Consider the following 16,933-nt stretch of genomic DNA (forward strand, 5'->3'; position numbering starts at 1 on the left):
AAAGGGCACTAGGCACAGAGAAACTTCAACAACCTTTTATTAGAAAACTCAAGCAGGGTTAACTCTTGAACCCCGCTAATAGCAAAATATCATCTCTAACAGGATCTAGAATGGAGGTGCAGACCTAATAAAGATTGTCTCTTAAACAAAGGATTAAAAAAAAATACATATGTACACCCGCCTAAGTTTTTTTTCCTGTTTTTTAAGAGCAAAATTCTCCAGTGTTGCAGAAAGATATCCCAAAGTGATTTCAGTCTATAAAAAACAGCATTTGGCACTACGCTGCCTTAAAAAAACAACTCAGGATAAGCCTAATAGAAAAGCATTTCCTCTTAAAAAAAAAAAGACAAGACCAAAAACAAAAAGCTCCCTCTCCTCCTTCCCTCCACTTATCCCTAGAAACACCCCAAGGACAGCAGTTTCTTCAGGACCCAGCCCAGTTGTCTTGGGCTCTGCCAGTCTGGGAAAGTTCACACCAAGGGACTGTTCCTTAGGAATGGTCACCTCTACTATAGTCAGGAAATGGATCCCTAATTTCTGGAAACTTGCAAAAACCATCCCCATTATTTCCTTCAAGGTGGGGCCTGAGGGCTCTGAAGGATCAAAGGGGCAGTCAGTGGACCTGGCTGAGACCCAACACCAGGTTGGGCAAAGGGGGGCTTTCTGAATACAAACTCCCAACACCTTACAACCTAAGTCTAACCTACCGGGTAAAATACGAGTAGCAGCTGGCTGTCACCAAAAAGGTGCTTATCTCCCGCCTTGAACCAAAAAGGGAACAGAAGGGAAGAGTCTTGAATATTCCACCTCCTCTCCCTTCCAAGCCATGTTGCAAAGACAGACATGCGGTTGCAGGGCAAACTGGGCCTGTCCGGCTGGATAAACAAAAGCTGCCACTCATGGGCAGCCTGGCTTATGACTGCTTTACCAGAACTTGTTTCCCTGGTGCAGAGTGCTCCAGCATCACTAGGGAAATTATTTTTTCAACTAGACTTGTAACTGACAAATACTTCAATAGCAGCTTCTAGAAGACTGCCTGGAGATCCTCCCCCAGTTTAGGGTCACAGATCCTTCCAGTTGATGGGCTGCTTGCCGGACTTCTGAAGCAGCTCGTTGGTTTTAGAGAAATGTCTGCAACCGAAGAACCCTCTGTACACAGACAGCGGGGAAGGATGAGCAGTCTGCAGTACGTGGTGGCGCTTCTGAAAGAGAGCAAGAGAATGACCAAAAGGTGGCACATCTGGGACTTTACGGCTATTGCACCTGAGGGCAGCTGTGCCCTTCCCTTTGCCCTCTCTAAATTCTCCCACTTTCCAAAGTGTATTTATTTGCCATCAGCATTCAAAGGAGAATATCAGTGCATTCATTCATTTATAGAGCCACTACCTTCATTAGGGTCTGAGGCTGCAGAGAGAGGACCAGTCTTGGTCTTCAACTTGGTACCATCTATGCCATTTTAAGTGCTCATACCTTATTCAGCAATTCCACTAAGATGTACTTGCTAAAGGAAATCATGATGCACAGACCTACACAAAGATAATTCTTATACAGGTAAAAGCTAATATAAAGCCAGCGTTATACAAATGGCTAAAAAATGTTCCTGTAAAGTTCTTACAATGGAACTCCATGACTACAAGAACAAGGCCAATCTAGCTACATATGCTGATACAGGAAAACCTTTGAAATATAGCCAAGTGAAATAAAGTGATAATTGCATTAAAAAATTTTTTTAGAAAAATAACCGAGACACTGGAGCAGTTCCGTCAAGGAAAAAAAACAGTGGAAGGCGTTTACCTTCTATTTGTACCTTGCTATATACATATACATGTCTGAATTGTCTCACCACAAAAATGAAATACTTTGATGATAGACATTTGCTTTTCTTTTTCTTTTCTGTATTTAAATGAAAACCGCATAACAAATAACTGTTTTCAAAACATCCCTGCCTTCAAGTAGCTGGGACCAGGAGGGGCCATAACAGAAGCCAAGATGCCCAGTATGGTTGAGAAAGAGCCTGGAGCCAGACGGCCGGGGTTCAAGTCCTGGCCCTGCCACTTAGTTGTGCAGCAACAGGGAAGTCACTGACCCAAGCTGCACTTCATTTTTCAGCTGTAAATTGGGGCTATCAACAGCACCTAGCTTCCAGTTACTATGAAATAAGAAATGACAGTGTGGTACAGAGTATTCTGAGAAGTAACACAGGGTGAGTGTTTATTAGCCTGCTGTCTGGCTAATACAGGCCCTAGAATGGGAGCTGTGCTCAGCTTTGAAGGATGAGTCAGTCAGTCTCTGGGGAAGGCAAAGACCTCCACACTGGGGAGAAAGGAAGGCCGAGAAGTGGGGCACAGGGAAACCAGGATGGTTCAGTCAGCCTGGAGTTGAGAGTTCCAAGAGGGGAGCTGAGGCTAAGAGGCAGACCAGAGGTATGCCCAAGGCCCCTCCTTGTCAGCCTAAGTCAAGGCCTTCCAGAGAGAAGGCGGTCAGATGGGACGGTCTGAGACAGCAAAGAGAATCAAGGCTATGAATGACTGACTGGATATAAGGTGAGGAGTGGGGAATGGGGGGAGGGGGTAAGGAGGGAAGGGGAAAGAGAAGGTAGGGCTGTCATGAATGATATCTGATTTCTGGTTGGACAGCTGAGTAGAGGTCCTTTTTATTCTTGGGCAGTACAGAGGAGCAAATTTAATGAGGAATGGATGAGGAAAGGACAATTTCTCTTGGAAAATGTTGAATTTGATGTGCTTTGGGTCTCCAGTAAGGAGGCAGCTGAACATTTAGATCTAGTGCTCACGAAAGACACTAGATTGGATGTGCAACTTGGTTTTAATATCCAGCTACTTTAACAACTATTTACTTTCAAACCAAACCATGCTTAACAATAAAGATTACAAATATACTGGGTTTAAGAGCTATACAGACCATAAAACTTCCCTAAGGCAGAGGCTGGAAATCACTCATGTGTACTTCTTACCTAGATAACCAGATATTAGCAGTTAATTCATTCATGCCAGATTTTATTCCTATTATGCCCTTCCTCAAAAAAAAATACCTGAAAATATCTTGTTCATTCACACAGAAACTTTATATGGAAACAAACCTTTTAATCTGACTTACACACTGCTATGTGCTTGTTATTTTATATATATGTGTGTGTATATATATGTATGTATGTATATTTTACTGGAAGGAGATAGCAGAAACAGAAAAAACCCACTGCTTTCTCAAGCCCAGGAGGAAACTGAACAGATGGGACTTGGACGGGAGACTTTTCACCGTTATCACCATATCTTAATACCCTTTTTTATTTTTAATCATGTGAATCTACCTTTAAAAAGCTATTATTACTTGGGGGCGGCCGGGTAGCTCAGTTGGTTAGAGCACAGTGCTCTTAACAACAATGTTGCCAGTTCGATCCCCACTTGCCCTCCACAACTAGATTGAAACTACTTGACTCAGAGCTGATGGGTCCTAGAAAAACACTTGAATACATAAGTTAAAGAAAACAAAAACACACAAAAAACCTAAATTATAAAATAAAACTCAATTTAAGAGAAAATGGAGGAGATACTTGGCACGTGAGTAAATTAAAAAAACATGAACTCCATCATTGGCTTAGAATCCTCACACACTCCCATTAAGAACTTCACAAGGCCCACACCCACCCAGGACGGCAGGCTGCTTAGGAAGCCCGAAGCTCCAGAGCAGGTCTAATCTTGGCTCCACCATTCATGGAACTTTGGGCAAGTGACTTCATCTGTCTGAGCCCCAATACAAAATTGGGTCAGTGTACGCCTACCCTCATAGCCTTTCCCAGAGTAGTGAGATTCTGCATGAAGAGTGCTTGACTTGCTACCTGACACAGGGTAGGGGATCGATATACTTGCACATTTCTGAAACACCAGAAACTGTTGTTGGGTCACATCAGTTAATCCCTTTACTTTCACTTATTGAAGTGTCCACAATTTGTCCCTCATGCTTACTTCCTAATTCAGTGTCTCTCAGTTGTCCAAGCTAAAGACTCGTTCCTGACTCCTCTCCCATCCCCCAGCTTCCCCCCTCCGCCCCCCCACCCCGCATTCTCCATCACACCGCCATCATCTCCAGTCGGTCAGTTATCCTGAAGAAGTGATGGCGGCTCACCCAAGTGGCAGCAGTGGGACTGGGACATCTTTAGGAGGCGTTTGACAGGATTCTGACGGACTTCATTTAAGGGGATGAGGGAGAGATCAAGGAGGACTTCTGGTTGTCAATCTCAGTAACCAGGTACGTAAGCGCTTCAGTAGGTAAATGGAGAAGAATGGAGAAGGAACAAGTTGGGGAAAAATGCACAGAGGGCCATAATGAAAGAACAGTTTAGTGGTGTAGAGTATCGGCAATCAGAGCTCAGGTTTAATGACTATCAATCACCAATAGTATTTTCATACAGGAAGTTAAACTTGTGATTAAATGGGGTACTTCACGTTTTCTCAAACTTCTTGCTCAAACTTCTTGGCAGCAAGAAACTTACTCACCTCATTTGTCACTTGTTGCATCAGTTGTTAAATGAATGGTACCTGGGGACCAGTGTCCCTTTCTGTATTCATGACAGGTTTATGTCTGTATTACTAACTGTATTAAATCAGAAGTTGACCAATTGCTTTCCTCAAATACCACTAATCGTTCTTGTAATTTGTCTACATTTTGTTCAACATTCAATGGGAAACCTAACCACCATTTTAACAATCTTAAGGGAAAACAAGCTTCCTATTTATGGCCTGGATTTTCCAGGAGCACACTGGAAGGATTCCTGGAATTCTCTAACCTGATGTAAACCGTTAAAAACAACATACCCTATCGATGGCAATACCCTTCTTCTGAGCATAAGAGCCCCAGAGCAAGAAGACAAGGCCATTCGAGTTCTGGTTGAGCCAGGACACAACTGCGTCGGTAAACTGCTCCCAACCTTTCTCCTTATGAGAATTGGCCTGATGCGCCCGCACGGTGAGGACAGCATTGAGTAGGAGAACACCTACGAACACACACCAAAGAAAAAGGTTAAAGGTAGTTAGAAATGAGTCTGCCTAACACCCAACCACAGGGGCTAAACACATGATGAAACCACTCTCATGATGGAATCCAGAACAGACACCTGCAATTCGGTCATAGAGAAAGCATTACGACAGACTGCTGGGGACCTCTGGGCGAGATCAGAGGGCATTCAACTTTCACTTCTGCACTTTCAACACCTTCTGAGTTTGCAATAGTGAACGTGCATTGTATTATCCCTCATCAGAAAGAATTGTTAAAAAAAAATAATAACCTAAGTGATATTAAATAACCCCAGAAAATAACAAAAGGAAATGTTTCATCAAAACAAAAATCTAACTGAAAGAAAACACAAGAGTAAATATTCTTTCCTTATCCCAGTTATAGTTTGTCAAAGAAGAAAGAAAAAAGTCCTGTAGATAGGTATTAAACACATGTTGAAATGACAAAAGTGAGGCCACCTTCTAACTGGTCAAAATTAGGTTAAGTGGATAAACGTTTAAAATACTATTAACGAGGAACACACTTTTCTATTTCAAATTACGATTAAAGCATGAAAGAAAACATTGGCTGCAGGATAAAACAGAGATACATTTTCTGACTTATGTAAACTTAGCTGTTTTATTAGAACTCTCTCGTTCTTCTCTGACATCTTTTACAAACATAAGCAAGTGTACAGAAAAGAACCCTGTTGAAATCTGCCCAAGACATAGCTAGCAGTGGTTGGTTTACCTTGCTTGGCCCACCCAGATAAATCTCCGTGACCAGGATGAACAAAACCATCTATGTCTGTAGACAGCTCTTTATAAATGTTTTCCAAACTGAAAGGAAGCCAGAAAAAACAAACAAACAAAAACAGAACTTAGGCACCATTCTGAAAGTTCAGTAACCCCCAACATACATGTTAATTACAGCGTGTAAAGCAGCCCCTGGAGAGAAAGATGCGACAAACCTCAATGATCCATGAGGAAACACCACCATTCCTTTGATGGGTAACCCTGCCAAGGACTTTCATTTTGATCTACGCTTGGACTTAAAGGAACAGCACTTTGAAAGCCCGAAGTAAATCAGCCCAGGGCCAATTTTGTCCCACAGGGGACTTCCGGCAATGTTCGAAGACATTTTCATTGCCATTTTATAACTCTTTAGTTCTGGGGGGGTGTGGGGGGGAAGTGCTGCTGGCATCTAGTGGGTAGATGCCAGGGGTGCTGCTAAACATCCTGCAGTGCACAGGACCAACCCTCTCCCCCACAAAGACCCAGACCCCCAAACAGGCATACCTGCAATTTGCAAAGTACACATCTGAGCGAGAGTAACTGTGATTGGACTTGACCTACCCATAAAGCAATCGTACCTGGGTGGAGGTGGAATAGGTCTTTGAACACTAAAGCAGAGCCCATGAGCTTGATTGGGTCCATGATACGGATCCTGTCCTAGGATGACAACCTTTACCTGTGAATACCAGGTGGCAAGAAATGAAACATTGTAGTGTAGGCAGTTTAAATGAACACCTGGCTGACTATATACACAGGGACAGGATGATAAGGGCAGCCCCCCTCCGGACCCAAGCAGAAACACAAGGAAGAAAGTAGGTAACTTGGCACCATTTCTTTCCAGTACTAAATTATCGTTCGCTTAATCACCCTGCCGCACTGTCCCCTCCCTTCTGACACAGGTATTTGAAACAAGTTGGGGTCAACTTTGCTTCCCTCTCCTTCATTTTTCAAATTACAAAAGTAAATACACCCTTGAAACAAGTACAAACATCCAGAAACCAAGTGGTTAGTCATTTCCTGGTGATCCCTATCCCATCCTGATTCAGCCATTTTTAATTACCTTTAGAATTGGATTTATTACACTCATTACCTTACATTTTTGTGTTTCTCACATCACACATTTTGGATCATTCAGGTCAATGGAGCTCAATCACTGACGGGCATCAGCTTGTTCACAATTTATTCCATTACAAAAAATAACGCAATAAACGTCCTAATTCATATATCCTTACATACTATTGCTTTTATTTCTATGGAATATTTATAACAGTGGAGTTGCAGGCCAAAAGATAAGTGTATTTTAAATTTTCATAGACAAATGCCAAATTGCTTTCCAATGAGTTGAAGCAACTAGAATTCCCACCAGCAGCAATATGGTGTCTGTTCCCCTATATTCTCTAAGGAATGAAACCAGAAGAGAATGAGGTCAGGTCAAAGGGCCATGGGAGTAGGTGGCAAGATGCAGTGAAAAGTAATTAGGTCACTGTCAGGGGCAGTGTTCAAATACAGTCAGTACTTTTGATCTGGAGACCGCCCACCTCTTCTTCATTCTCATGCTTCTGCCCATGGGCTTTCTTAGAATCTTCCATAGCTGACATATACCTTATCCTTCAAAGTTCAGCTTTAGCTGTTTCCATGATCAGAAAGCTTTTGTGGACCTCTCCGTTCCTATTGTTGGTGCTCACGTGTCCCCTGCATAGTCTCCATTCTGAAGCAACCTGTCCCAGCAGGGAAGCTTTCCAGTTCTAGTCTAGAATTAGGGATGGCCTTGGAGGAACCAAATAACCTCCCAGCCCCTCCCTGTGCTCATTTACAAAGACGTCCTGGGACATCTGATCTCAGAAGTTTCATGCTCTTTTTTTCTTCTTCCCTATTTATCTTGATCATTGGTATCCAAAATAGGGCATACTATTATTCAAACAAGGCGCAAAACACTACTGAATTTAAAAGGACTTAGTTTTTAACTTCAAAAACAAGGAGTTAAATTCAAAGTCTTTGCTCTAAACTGAAAACTGTGAAGTTTGCTAAGTATCAGGTGTAGCAGCCGTTACAAGATGGTTTATTCCATTTAGACACTTATGAAATCATAGAATTCCTGCTCTCAGCTTGCAAATGAGGGAAAAGGAGAACAAAATGTGAAACCTCCAGGGTACACAGATATTAACCATATTAGAGGGATTTAGAGGAAAACCAGATCACAAAAGTTGTGGGGAACAGGCTTCAATGAGGTACCACAGATGGATCTAGTTGGTTTTTAAAAGACAGAAGTGAGGAGAGGGCTGCCACACTGCCCAAATCTAAGCACAATGGCAGGTGGAGGCTGGCAATATAACATGGCCATATTCACGTTCAGCTTTCGTAGTTCAGACAGTGGGAAGCCACAGACAAGCTTCTGAACAGGAGACTGACATGACCAGAGCCACCTGGCAACAGCCGTTGTTTATCATGAACCGAAGCAAAGGGATTTGCTAACAGGGAGCAAAACTGTTAGGGCCTGAAGTTAAAAGTGTGAAAGTATCAACTGTAAAAGAGTGTGGTCAGACAGAAAGAATACTGAGCTATTCTTCAAGGTGGGGTCGATTATACCCAGGTGAAAAAGACTTAACTGCTTCGTGCCTCAGTTTCCTTATCACTACCCAAAACAATACCTAACACTGGTATGGGGTTGGTTTCAGGATTAAATAAAATCCAAGAAATGAGAGTATATAGATACATAGTCTATGTACATATTTTCCTTTTGTGCTGCATAAACACCACGTGGTAAAAGTTAAAAAAATAAATACAGGCTAACATAGAGCCTGCCAAGTCTCATAATTTCAGTATTTTACTTATTAACTGAATTATGGAGAGTGGCTTAATTCCAGTGTCCCTAAGTAAGAAATACTATTTGATTCCCTGCCTCTTTTACTAAAATTCATCCACAACTTGTACTTACATCTCTTATGTCACACATTTGGGTCCATGTGAAGACTTGCTCTGGGGGTGGATAAACAGTATAATGTCTTCTTTCCTCTGCAACAAATCCCATTAGCTGAAAGAGAAACTAGATTTAAAATCAGATTCTCACTGGGAAGCATAAGAATTCAATAAGAAAGCTAACTGAAGCATTATCTCACTCTTTGCCATGTTTTTTTATCTAAATTCTTTTGAAAAACAACAAATAAAAGCAGTACCTGCTCCCCACCAGTCTCTCAATCTTTTCAATTCCCTCCCCCTTCCTTTGGGCTGGGTCAAAGTTGATTGGCTTAGATGCTTTGATTTCCTATATCGCCAACCCCTTCCTCTTTCTTTTAAAGGCGGAGCCAGGTTTCACACAGTCCAGTTTGTGGTTTTACTATGCCACCCTTTCCTGGAAAGCAGACTAAAAGGATTAAAAGAAGCCATGATATCATCTTACAGTCTTTAAATACTTTAATATAAATGTGTGGATTCATAAAACTATGGTTTTATTTTACCCCCTTTGGCGTGAAAAGGACATCGAAGGAGGGAAAACAGACTACAAAAGCAATATCCAATACACGTGGCCTTGGCCTGCAATACCAACAAGACAAAGGGCCGGCAGCTTCCACGTTTACCTTTATAAAATACGGTTTCCCGAACTCTCCGCTGAGGTGCTTCTTCCAACTCTCACCGAAACCCACCGGCACATTGCGCGCCGCCAGTCGGAGCAGGGCGGCGGCCTTGTTCTTCTGGATGCGTACCAACTGCTCGGGGCTCAGCGGCGACGAGGGCGGTATGCCGGGCTCCTCCTGCCCGACCCGGGCCTTCTTGGGGGGGTTGGCCTGCAAGTGGTCCCCGCAGAGGCGGGTCAGGAGCTGCAGCGGGCCTCTCCCAGGCGCCCGCAGCTTGCGCCCCCAACCCAAAGGCCCATTGCAGAGGACACCCATTCGTGAGTTTCAGCCCCACCCGCGAGGTCGGTGCAAAATCGGACTCAGAACCCAGGCTTTAGCTCGGTTCTGCACTAACAGGCCGATGCCCCAAATTTCGAGTTTGGTAGTAAACTCGGGGACAGAGGAGCGGCTTCATGGGCTGCACTGCAACCAGACGCCCCACCCCGCGGGACACGCCACTCACGTCCCCACGTGGCCTTTTCGCGGCAAAATCCCTCCTCCCAGGGTCCCACCCCCTCCTTCCTCTGATTGGGTGAAGGGCCGAAGAGGACGGCCCCCTCCCTTCCGATAGGCGCCGTGGGGCCCGAGGCTTGTTCCTATTGGCTGGCCCTCAGCATGGCCGCCGATGGGGCACCGCGGCGGCTGTTTTGAACACCCCGCATCAGTTCACCCGGTCAGCGGCGCGTCTCTGCAACCCCACGGTCGCCCAAGGCCCACCGCCTTCCTTTCCTTTCCCCTGGCCCCGGACCCCACAAGAGGTCCCCGGCACGCCTCACCGCCGCATCCCCGCTCTCCTCAGCTACCGCCGCCACGCCGGTCTCCGGGTCGGCCGGCTCAGGGCTGCCGGCACGTCGCTTCCTGGCGGGGCTCGGGGAGAAGAAGGAATAGAGCGTCTTCTGGCCGATCATCCCGAATCCGAGGAGGTAGCGGACGCTCGCCGCTTGAGGACCAGCGAGGTTCGCGCAGGCACTGGCGGCCCCCAATTCGCGCCAAGACGCCCGCGCATGCTCCGACCCGGGGGCTGGGCGGGGGGCGGTCAAGGGCCTCGTGCGCATGTGTGGGAGGGGCTGCTGTGGGCTGGGTTCATTCATTTTACTTATTCTTTCATTCATTATATTCATGCGTCACACCTCCGCCTGGGGGGTAAGTCCTTCCACTTCTCAGCTGTAAAAACATAAAAGTACCTGCCCGGTATTGTTGTTGTGCGAGTGAAATTAGCATTGAAATAGTATTTGTTTAGCGCTTAGGTACTGCATTATCTCCTCCAATTTTCACAACCTATTTTACTGACAAAGTAGAGCAAAAGCTGTGCAACATTGTGCCTAACCTGTAAGGTTTGAGGGAGACTTTAACTGAGTTTGTGAAGATTAAACTCCAAACTAGGCATCCTCCCAAAGGCACCACCGCACCCCTCAATCCCAATACACCTGGGATTCTTCTCTTTCCTTTCCTCCCCGCATCCAAACCATAAACGGGTCCTCTTGATTCTGTCTCCAAAATAAGGCCTGAATTCAGCTGATGTTCTCCATCTCCTGGCTACAACTGATGAAGAATTTTTGATGTGTGTCTGGGGCTCCAGCCTGGTGGCCTCATGCACTAGAAGAATGAGGACAGAGGCCCAGAGAGGTTAACTGAAGCAGTTTGTAGTTTTGTTGCAGAAGAGGATAGTTTATTAAAGCAAAGAGTTACAGCGCCCGAGCCCGAGGGGGTACCCGAAGCTGGGATGCCCACCAGCTAAAGCAAAGACTTCTGTTTTTATACTTTTTCTTGTGTATCTAAGGAGAATAGCTGACGTCTACTGGTACAGCTTTGTCAAATTCTCAGCCTGGAGGAGGCTTTTGAGAAGGCTTTTTGAAACAAACCAGCTGTCCTGTGCTAATGATGTTTCCCAGGGCTACGGCCTTAAAGATACTACTGTCCTTGTCCCTTCTGCCTGGGAATTCCTGACTGCCTGAAGTCATGCTAACTAACCTGCCTCACAATCCCCCGCTGGTCTCCTCCGGGAGTGATCCGTTTGAAATGTAAATTACATCATGATAACTCCCCGGTTAAAATCCTCTAGTTTCCAAATATGCTTAAAATAAAAATCCCAGCTCCTTACCCTGCTGGCAAGGCTGCTACGACTGCCATGACTGAATCTGGGTCCCAGCATTCACTGGACTAACCAGCTTGTCCCTCGTGTGGTCTTTACATTCTAGCACACACTGTGTCCCTGCCTGGAAGCTTCTGGTCTGAGCTCTGGACCCTTCCTCTGAAAGGCTTTCTCTTTCTGCTCCAGTTTCTGGCCAGTCACTTTACGTATAGCTTTCTGTGCTATCTAAAGTTACCTTCCTTATTCTTTCCTTATTTCTGTCTCCATCTCCAAAATGTAACCTGGAGGACGGCAGGGACTTTATCTTGTTACTGTTGTGTCCCAGTGCCTAGGACAAGGAGCTTACGGATAAGGAGAGAAGCCCATCATTTAAAATAATTTGCCCTTACAGCCACTTTGAAAAACGGTTCAGCAGTTTAGTATAAAGTGAAATATACACTTTCCAGATGCTCCTGGAATCCTACTCTTAGGTATTTGCCCAATTTAAATCTTAAGTCTATATTTACACAAAAGCTTCTGCATGAATGGATATAGTGAGTTTATTTATAATTTCCCCAAACTGGAAACAACCCAAATGTCCCTCAACGGGTAAATCAGTAAACAAACTGCCGCACTCGTGCAGCGGATACTACTCAGCAATGAAAAGAACTGATGCAAATAACGAGGTTATGTCTTAAAACATTATGTTAAATGAAAGAGGCCAGACGAAAGCCTATCTATTGTACGATGTCATTAATAAGAAATTCTGGAAAAGGCAAAACTGCAGGGACAGAAAACACATGAGTGGTCAGGAACTTGGGGGAATTTTGTCCAGTGATAGAAATGTTCTGAATCTCAATTGTGGTGGTGGTCACACAACTGTGTATGTACACTTATCAAAACCTGCAGAACTGTACACTAAGACCCAAAACAAAGCCCCCAACCTCCCAGAGCTTTCATTCCACTGGGGAAGGCCAAGTAAACAAAATGAGCAGTAACAGACCCTGATATTTATTAATATTTGGAACATGGAAGCACTTCTCACATGTCCTCTCATTTAATGCTCAAGGTGCTCTTACGGCATAGGTTGTGTAGCCCCCGCTGCACAGGAGAGGCCATTCAAGCCGAGACTAAGTGGCCTGTAGAAGCCACACAGCTAGAGTGCAGGAGACAAATGGCAACTTCACGTCGGTCTGCTGAACTCGTGTCCCTGCCTGCCACAATATGCTGATGGCCCAACTCCCAAGTTAATCCTCAGAGAGAGGCGAAATGGAACAACCCGCAAGCCACAGATGAACCTCAACATACTAGTTACACTCAAATACCGTAGTGCTTGCAGCGGGCCGGGGCCCAGAGGCCAATAGGTGGCGCCCGGAGCCCGCCCATTGCTTTTTTTTTGCAAATTTGCCTGAGTTTCCCAGCTTGCAGCTGAAATTACCCGGAAGTACGCTCGGGCTGTGTCTTCTCTTTCCCGCCAGCACTTTCTACAGCATTTGCTGGATTTGGAGCTGCGCGAGGTTTGTCTGAGACTTTGAAGAGAACCCTCGCCACCCTCACCCCACGCACGTATTACACTTTTTATTTTCTTATCAAAATTCGGTGTGTGTGCGTATGATCACGTTTAACTGTGTTACGTTTAGATTCTGCAACATATCCATTTGAGGATTACTATATACTTACCTCTTTTTTTTTTTATTGGGGAACAGGACTTTAATGGGGAACAGTGTGTACTTCCAGGACTTTTTTCCAAGTCAAGTTGTTGTCCTCTCAATCTTAGTTGTGGAGGGCACAGCTCAGCTCCAGGTCCAGTTGCTGTTGCTAGTTGCAGGGGGTGCAGCCCACCATCCCTTGTGGGACTCGAGGAATTGAACTGGCAGCCTTGTGGTTGAGAGCCCACTTGCCCATGTGGGAATCGAACTGGCAGCCTTCGGAGTTAGGAGCATGGAGCTCTAACCGCCTGAGCCACCGAGCCGGGCCCTATACTTACCTATTTTAATACTGGTGTGTGTGGGCCGGTCATGTATGGGTGAAAAAAAGAGATAACTTGCTTTTCTGGGTGACTTTGGGCAAACCCTTTCCCTTCTCTGGGTGTCAGTTTCCCCATCTGTAAAGCGAGGATTTGGACTGTAGTTTCCACATTTACCTGTGGTCTGCGAATTGCAGGGAGTGGCGTGTGTCGTTAAAAATTCAGGGGCTTTGAGGCTGGAGTGCAAGCATTTGGGGTTTTGCAAGCTAACCGGGTGATTCTTATTCTTAGTCAAGGGTGTGTGTGGGGGAAACCAAGGTCATCCCAAGGGACCCTTTCAGTTTTAATGTCCTCTACTTCCTTTCTAGGACATGGTGTGAAACTTAAAAACAGTGAAGAGGAATGCTGCTGTGGGGATCACTTTGCCACCAAGTACATTTTTACATCTGGGACAGACTCTGGGCAATCTTTCTTTGCCTGGCCACTGGCTCTCGTCACTTGCTTTGTGAAGACAGGATGGACAGATTCTTGGTGAAGGGGGCTCTAGGGGGCCTTTTGGGAAAGAGACAGCAAGAGCAGACAGGAGGAAGTCCAGCAGAGCTGGGAGAGAACGAGGAAAGCACCAGGAAAAGGCCCAGGAGAGAAACCCCGACGAATGGCGTTGACCTAGCGGGTCCCAGTTGGCGACACATTCGAGCTGAGGGCCTGGACTGCGACTACACAGTCCTGTTTGGCAAAGCCGAAGCAGACGAGATTTTCCGAGATTTGGAGCAAGAAGTGGAATATTTTACGGGTAAGCAGAGGACTGCAGGTTATGTGCTGAAGGCTTGTTTGATAAAACGATGTTTAGAGAAATCGGAACTCAGGAGTCATTAATGACTCATGAGTTTGTTAATTGATTCAACACATACTCTCTGGACCCCTGTGGGCTGTGACCCTAGTTAGGAGCTTTGGATACAAATTTGAGGAAAGCAGGATTGCCTGCCCACTGGGAACTGACAGATGACTAAAGTGAATCTGCGCTTGGCTGTCTATTAGAATCACCTGGGAAAGCTGAAAAAAGGAAAAAGATGCTGGGTTCTACCTGAGACCAATGGAATCGGAATATCTGGGGGTGCAGCCTGGGCATAAGTGTTTTTAAAAAGCCTCCAGTTGATCCTAACGTGCAGCCAGGGCTGAGAACCACCAGTCTAGGAGGAGAGACAGCAAATAACCAGGTAATTGTGCACCTGGTTCTCGGCACCACCTGGAGGACTTTGTTGCTTGTGTGAACTTGGATTGCTGGGACGTGCCCCCGCAGTCTAGTGTCTGAGTTTTCGGGTCATGTGGATGCTGCTGGTCCGGAGACCACACAATGATAACGGCTGTAAGGTGGCAGACCCCAAACTACAGATTAAGCTGTGTTAGCCCCACCTTTTAAGGGGCCCTATGCCCTTAGTCCCTCACAGTTGGCAAAATCACCCTAGTGTGTAACCTAACTTCATCTTGCTCGCATTTTAGCCTCTTTATTCTGCTCCTACTGTAGTTAAGGCAATTAAGTTATGGTGTTTTAAGAGAAATTGGACTAGGACCATGTTTCTCTAAATGTAGGACAAGAGTCTGTTCTATATGCACGTTTCGGGCAAGCTACAATGACTTTTTGCAGGGTGGTCTTCATCAGGGCATTCAATGTTATTCCTGTTTTACTTCCCTTTCGCTCCCAGAAACTCAGGGAGTGAGGGTGCAGGGCACTCACCTGCCTGCTTTTCTGAGCTGCCATGTTTTCACCTGCCCAGGTGCACTGGCCAGGGTGCAGGTGTTTGGGAAGTGGCACAACGTACCAAGGAAGCAGGCGACATATGGCGATGCTGGGCTGACCTACACGTTCTCAGGCCTTACTCTGTCTCCAAAGCCCTGGATCCCAGTTCTAGAGCGAGTCCGGGATCATGTTTCTTTGGTGACTGGACAGACCTTCAACTTTGTGCTCGTCAACAGGTGACACCCTATTTGTTTTTTACTTTTTGTTGTTTAGGCCACTGCACTGAGGTTTATCGACCTCCTGCCTCTTCCAAAAGGAAGAGTGTAGGATTCCACCATATTTTATCCACTTGTACAACAAATAATTCTTTAGTGCATCAGGGATGTCGTGGAGGAACAGCCTGAGCAGCCCTCGTGGGGCTTATGCCACAGCGGGACGTGAGAGGCGATTAGCTGATGAACAGCTAAACAAGGTAGCTTCAGATGATGATGTGTGTCTTGCTGATTTGACCAAGAATGGCCAGGAGGAAGGGGCCTGGGTTTAGGGCAGGGTTTCTCAACAGCAGCATTATTTATGTTTGCGGCCAGGTAATTCTGTGGCAGGCGCTGTTCTGGGCACTGTAAGATATTGGGCAGCGTCCCTGGCCGTCATCCATTAGATACCAGTAGCAGCCCCACCCAGTCATAGCAATCAGAATGTCTCCAGACATCACCCCGTCCCCTGGGGGGCAGAATCACCCTGGTAATAGACAACTTTGGGTTTGGTTTAGGGGATGGTAGTGACAGGAGGGCTCGTGCAGGTGGCGACGTCTGAGCTGGTAACAAAATGGAGAGAGAAAGCATGAGACACACAGCCATCTGGAGAAGAGCAGAGGGATCTTGGAGTCTGTGGAGTGGAAATCCCATCATTACTGCCTGAAAGCATTGAATGAGGGTGTGGGTGCAGCTCAGAGGTGAGCAGGGGCCAGACTGTGCAAGGAATGGGGATTTTATTCTAGGTGTAGGGAGAAACATTTTATGATAGAGGTTTACATACGCGAACCAGGAGAACTAGAAACACGTTTTTGGCTTCTATTGGTGTGTTGAGTTTTAAAGCAGGTGATCAAATAGGGCTTGATAACAAAGTGAAAAGGCTCCAGGCTTGGCTCACCTATAGGTGACGCCCTGCAGCCCTTACAGAAACCTGGCGCATTTCAGGACAGGGCTGTTCTATGACCTGTGCTTGCTTTTTTTTTTTTAAGGAGGGTGCAGCTCACAGTGGCCCATGCGGGGATCGAACCGGCAACCTTGGTGTTATCAGCACCACGCTCTAATCAACTGAGCTAACAGGCCACGCCTGTGCTTGCTCTCTCACCACAGGTATAAAGATGGCTGTGACCACATTGGTGAGCACCGAGATGACGAAAGAGAACTGGCTCCTGGAAGCCCCATCGCCTCCGTCTCTTTTGGGGCCTGCAGAGACTTCTTCTTCCGGCATAAGGATTCTCGAGGGAAAAACCCCTCCCGGAGGGTGGAGGTGGTCAGGCTTCCACTGGCCCATGGAAGTTTACTTATGATGAACCACCCGACCAACACTTACTGGTATCACAGCCTCCCTGTTCGCAAGAAGGTTTTGGCTGCACGGGTCAATCTGACGTTTCGTAAAATTCTGCAGACTAGAAAATAAAAATATTTTTCAAGTAGGACTTTCATTTTCTCCTTCCCTCTGTACTTGAAGAGGGAGCTGGCATTTCCTTTACCAACAGGG

At 45.9% G+C, this 16,933-nt stretch overlaps 2 protein-coding genes and 1 non-coding gene across 7 annotated transcripts; 1 reads left to right on the forward strand and 2 right to left on the reverse strand.

Moving 5' to 3' along the window:
• Positions 1–19: 19 nt before the first annotated feature.
• Positions 20–10,410, reverse strand: UNG (uracil DNA glycosylase). Of its 2 annotated transcripts, none has more exons than XM_033098435.1 (7): positions 10,189–10,410; positions 9,377–9,583; positions 8,737–8,832; positions 6,380–6,477; positions 5,758–5,846; positions 4,830–5,008; positions 20–1,202 (listed from the first exon to the last, which is right to left on the reverse strand). In XM_033098435.1, exons 1-7 carry the CDS (start codon positions 10,318–10,320, stop codon positions 1,062–1,064), a joined length of 942 nt encoding a protein of 313 aa, XP_032954326.1. In that variant the 5' UTR covers positions 10,321–10,410; the 3' UTR covers positions 20–1,061. The 2 variants fall into 2 exon arrangements, with proteins under 2 accessions (XP_032954326.1, XP_032954327.1); XM_033098436.1 differs by lacking the exon at positions 20–1,202 and adding an exon at positions 4,154–4,274.
• Positions 10,411–12,915: 2,505 nt separating this feature from the next.
• ALKBH2 (alkB homolog 2, alpha-ketoglutarate dependent dioxygenase) lies at positions 12,916–16,905 on the forward strand. Of its 4 annotated transcripts, none has more exons than XM_033097999.1 (4): positions 12,916–13,000; positions 13,818–14,242; positions 15,225–15,423; positions 16,546–16,905. In XM_033097999.1, exons 2-4 carry the CDS (start codon positions 13,852–13,854, stop codon positions 16,850–16,852), a joined length of 897 nt encoding a protein of 298 aa, XP_032953890.1. In that variant the 5' UTR covers positions 12,916–13,000; positions 13,818–13,851; the 3' UTR covers positions 16,853–16,905. The 4 variants fall into 4 exon arrangements, with proteins under 4 accessions (XP_032953890.1, XP_032953888.1, XP_032953887.1 ...); XM_033097997.1 differs by having other exon boundaries at positions 12,923–13,045; XM_033097996.1 differs by having other exon boundaries at positions 12,928–13,049.
• TRNAI-GAU (transfer RNA isoleucine (anticodon GAU)) lies at positions 16,445–16,518 on the reverse strand. The gene has a single exon. It is a non-coding gene; the product is annotated as a tRNA-Ile (tRNA).
• Positions 16,906–16,933: the final 28 nt, after the last annotated feature.

This window comes from Rhinolophus ferrumequinum, chromosome 25 (genome assembly GCF_004115265.2).
Source record: "Rhinolophus ferrumequinum isolate MPI-CBG mRhiFer1 chromosome 25, mRhiFer1_v1.p, whole genome shotgun sequence".
NCBI classification, from domain to species: domain Eukaryota; kingdom Metazoa; phylum Chordata; class Mammalia; order Chiroptera; family Rhinolophidae; genus Rhinolophus; species Rhinolophus ferrumequinum.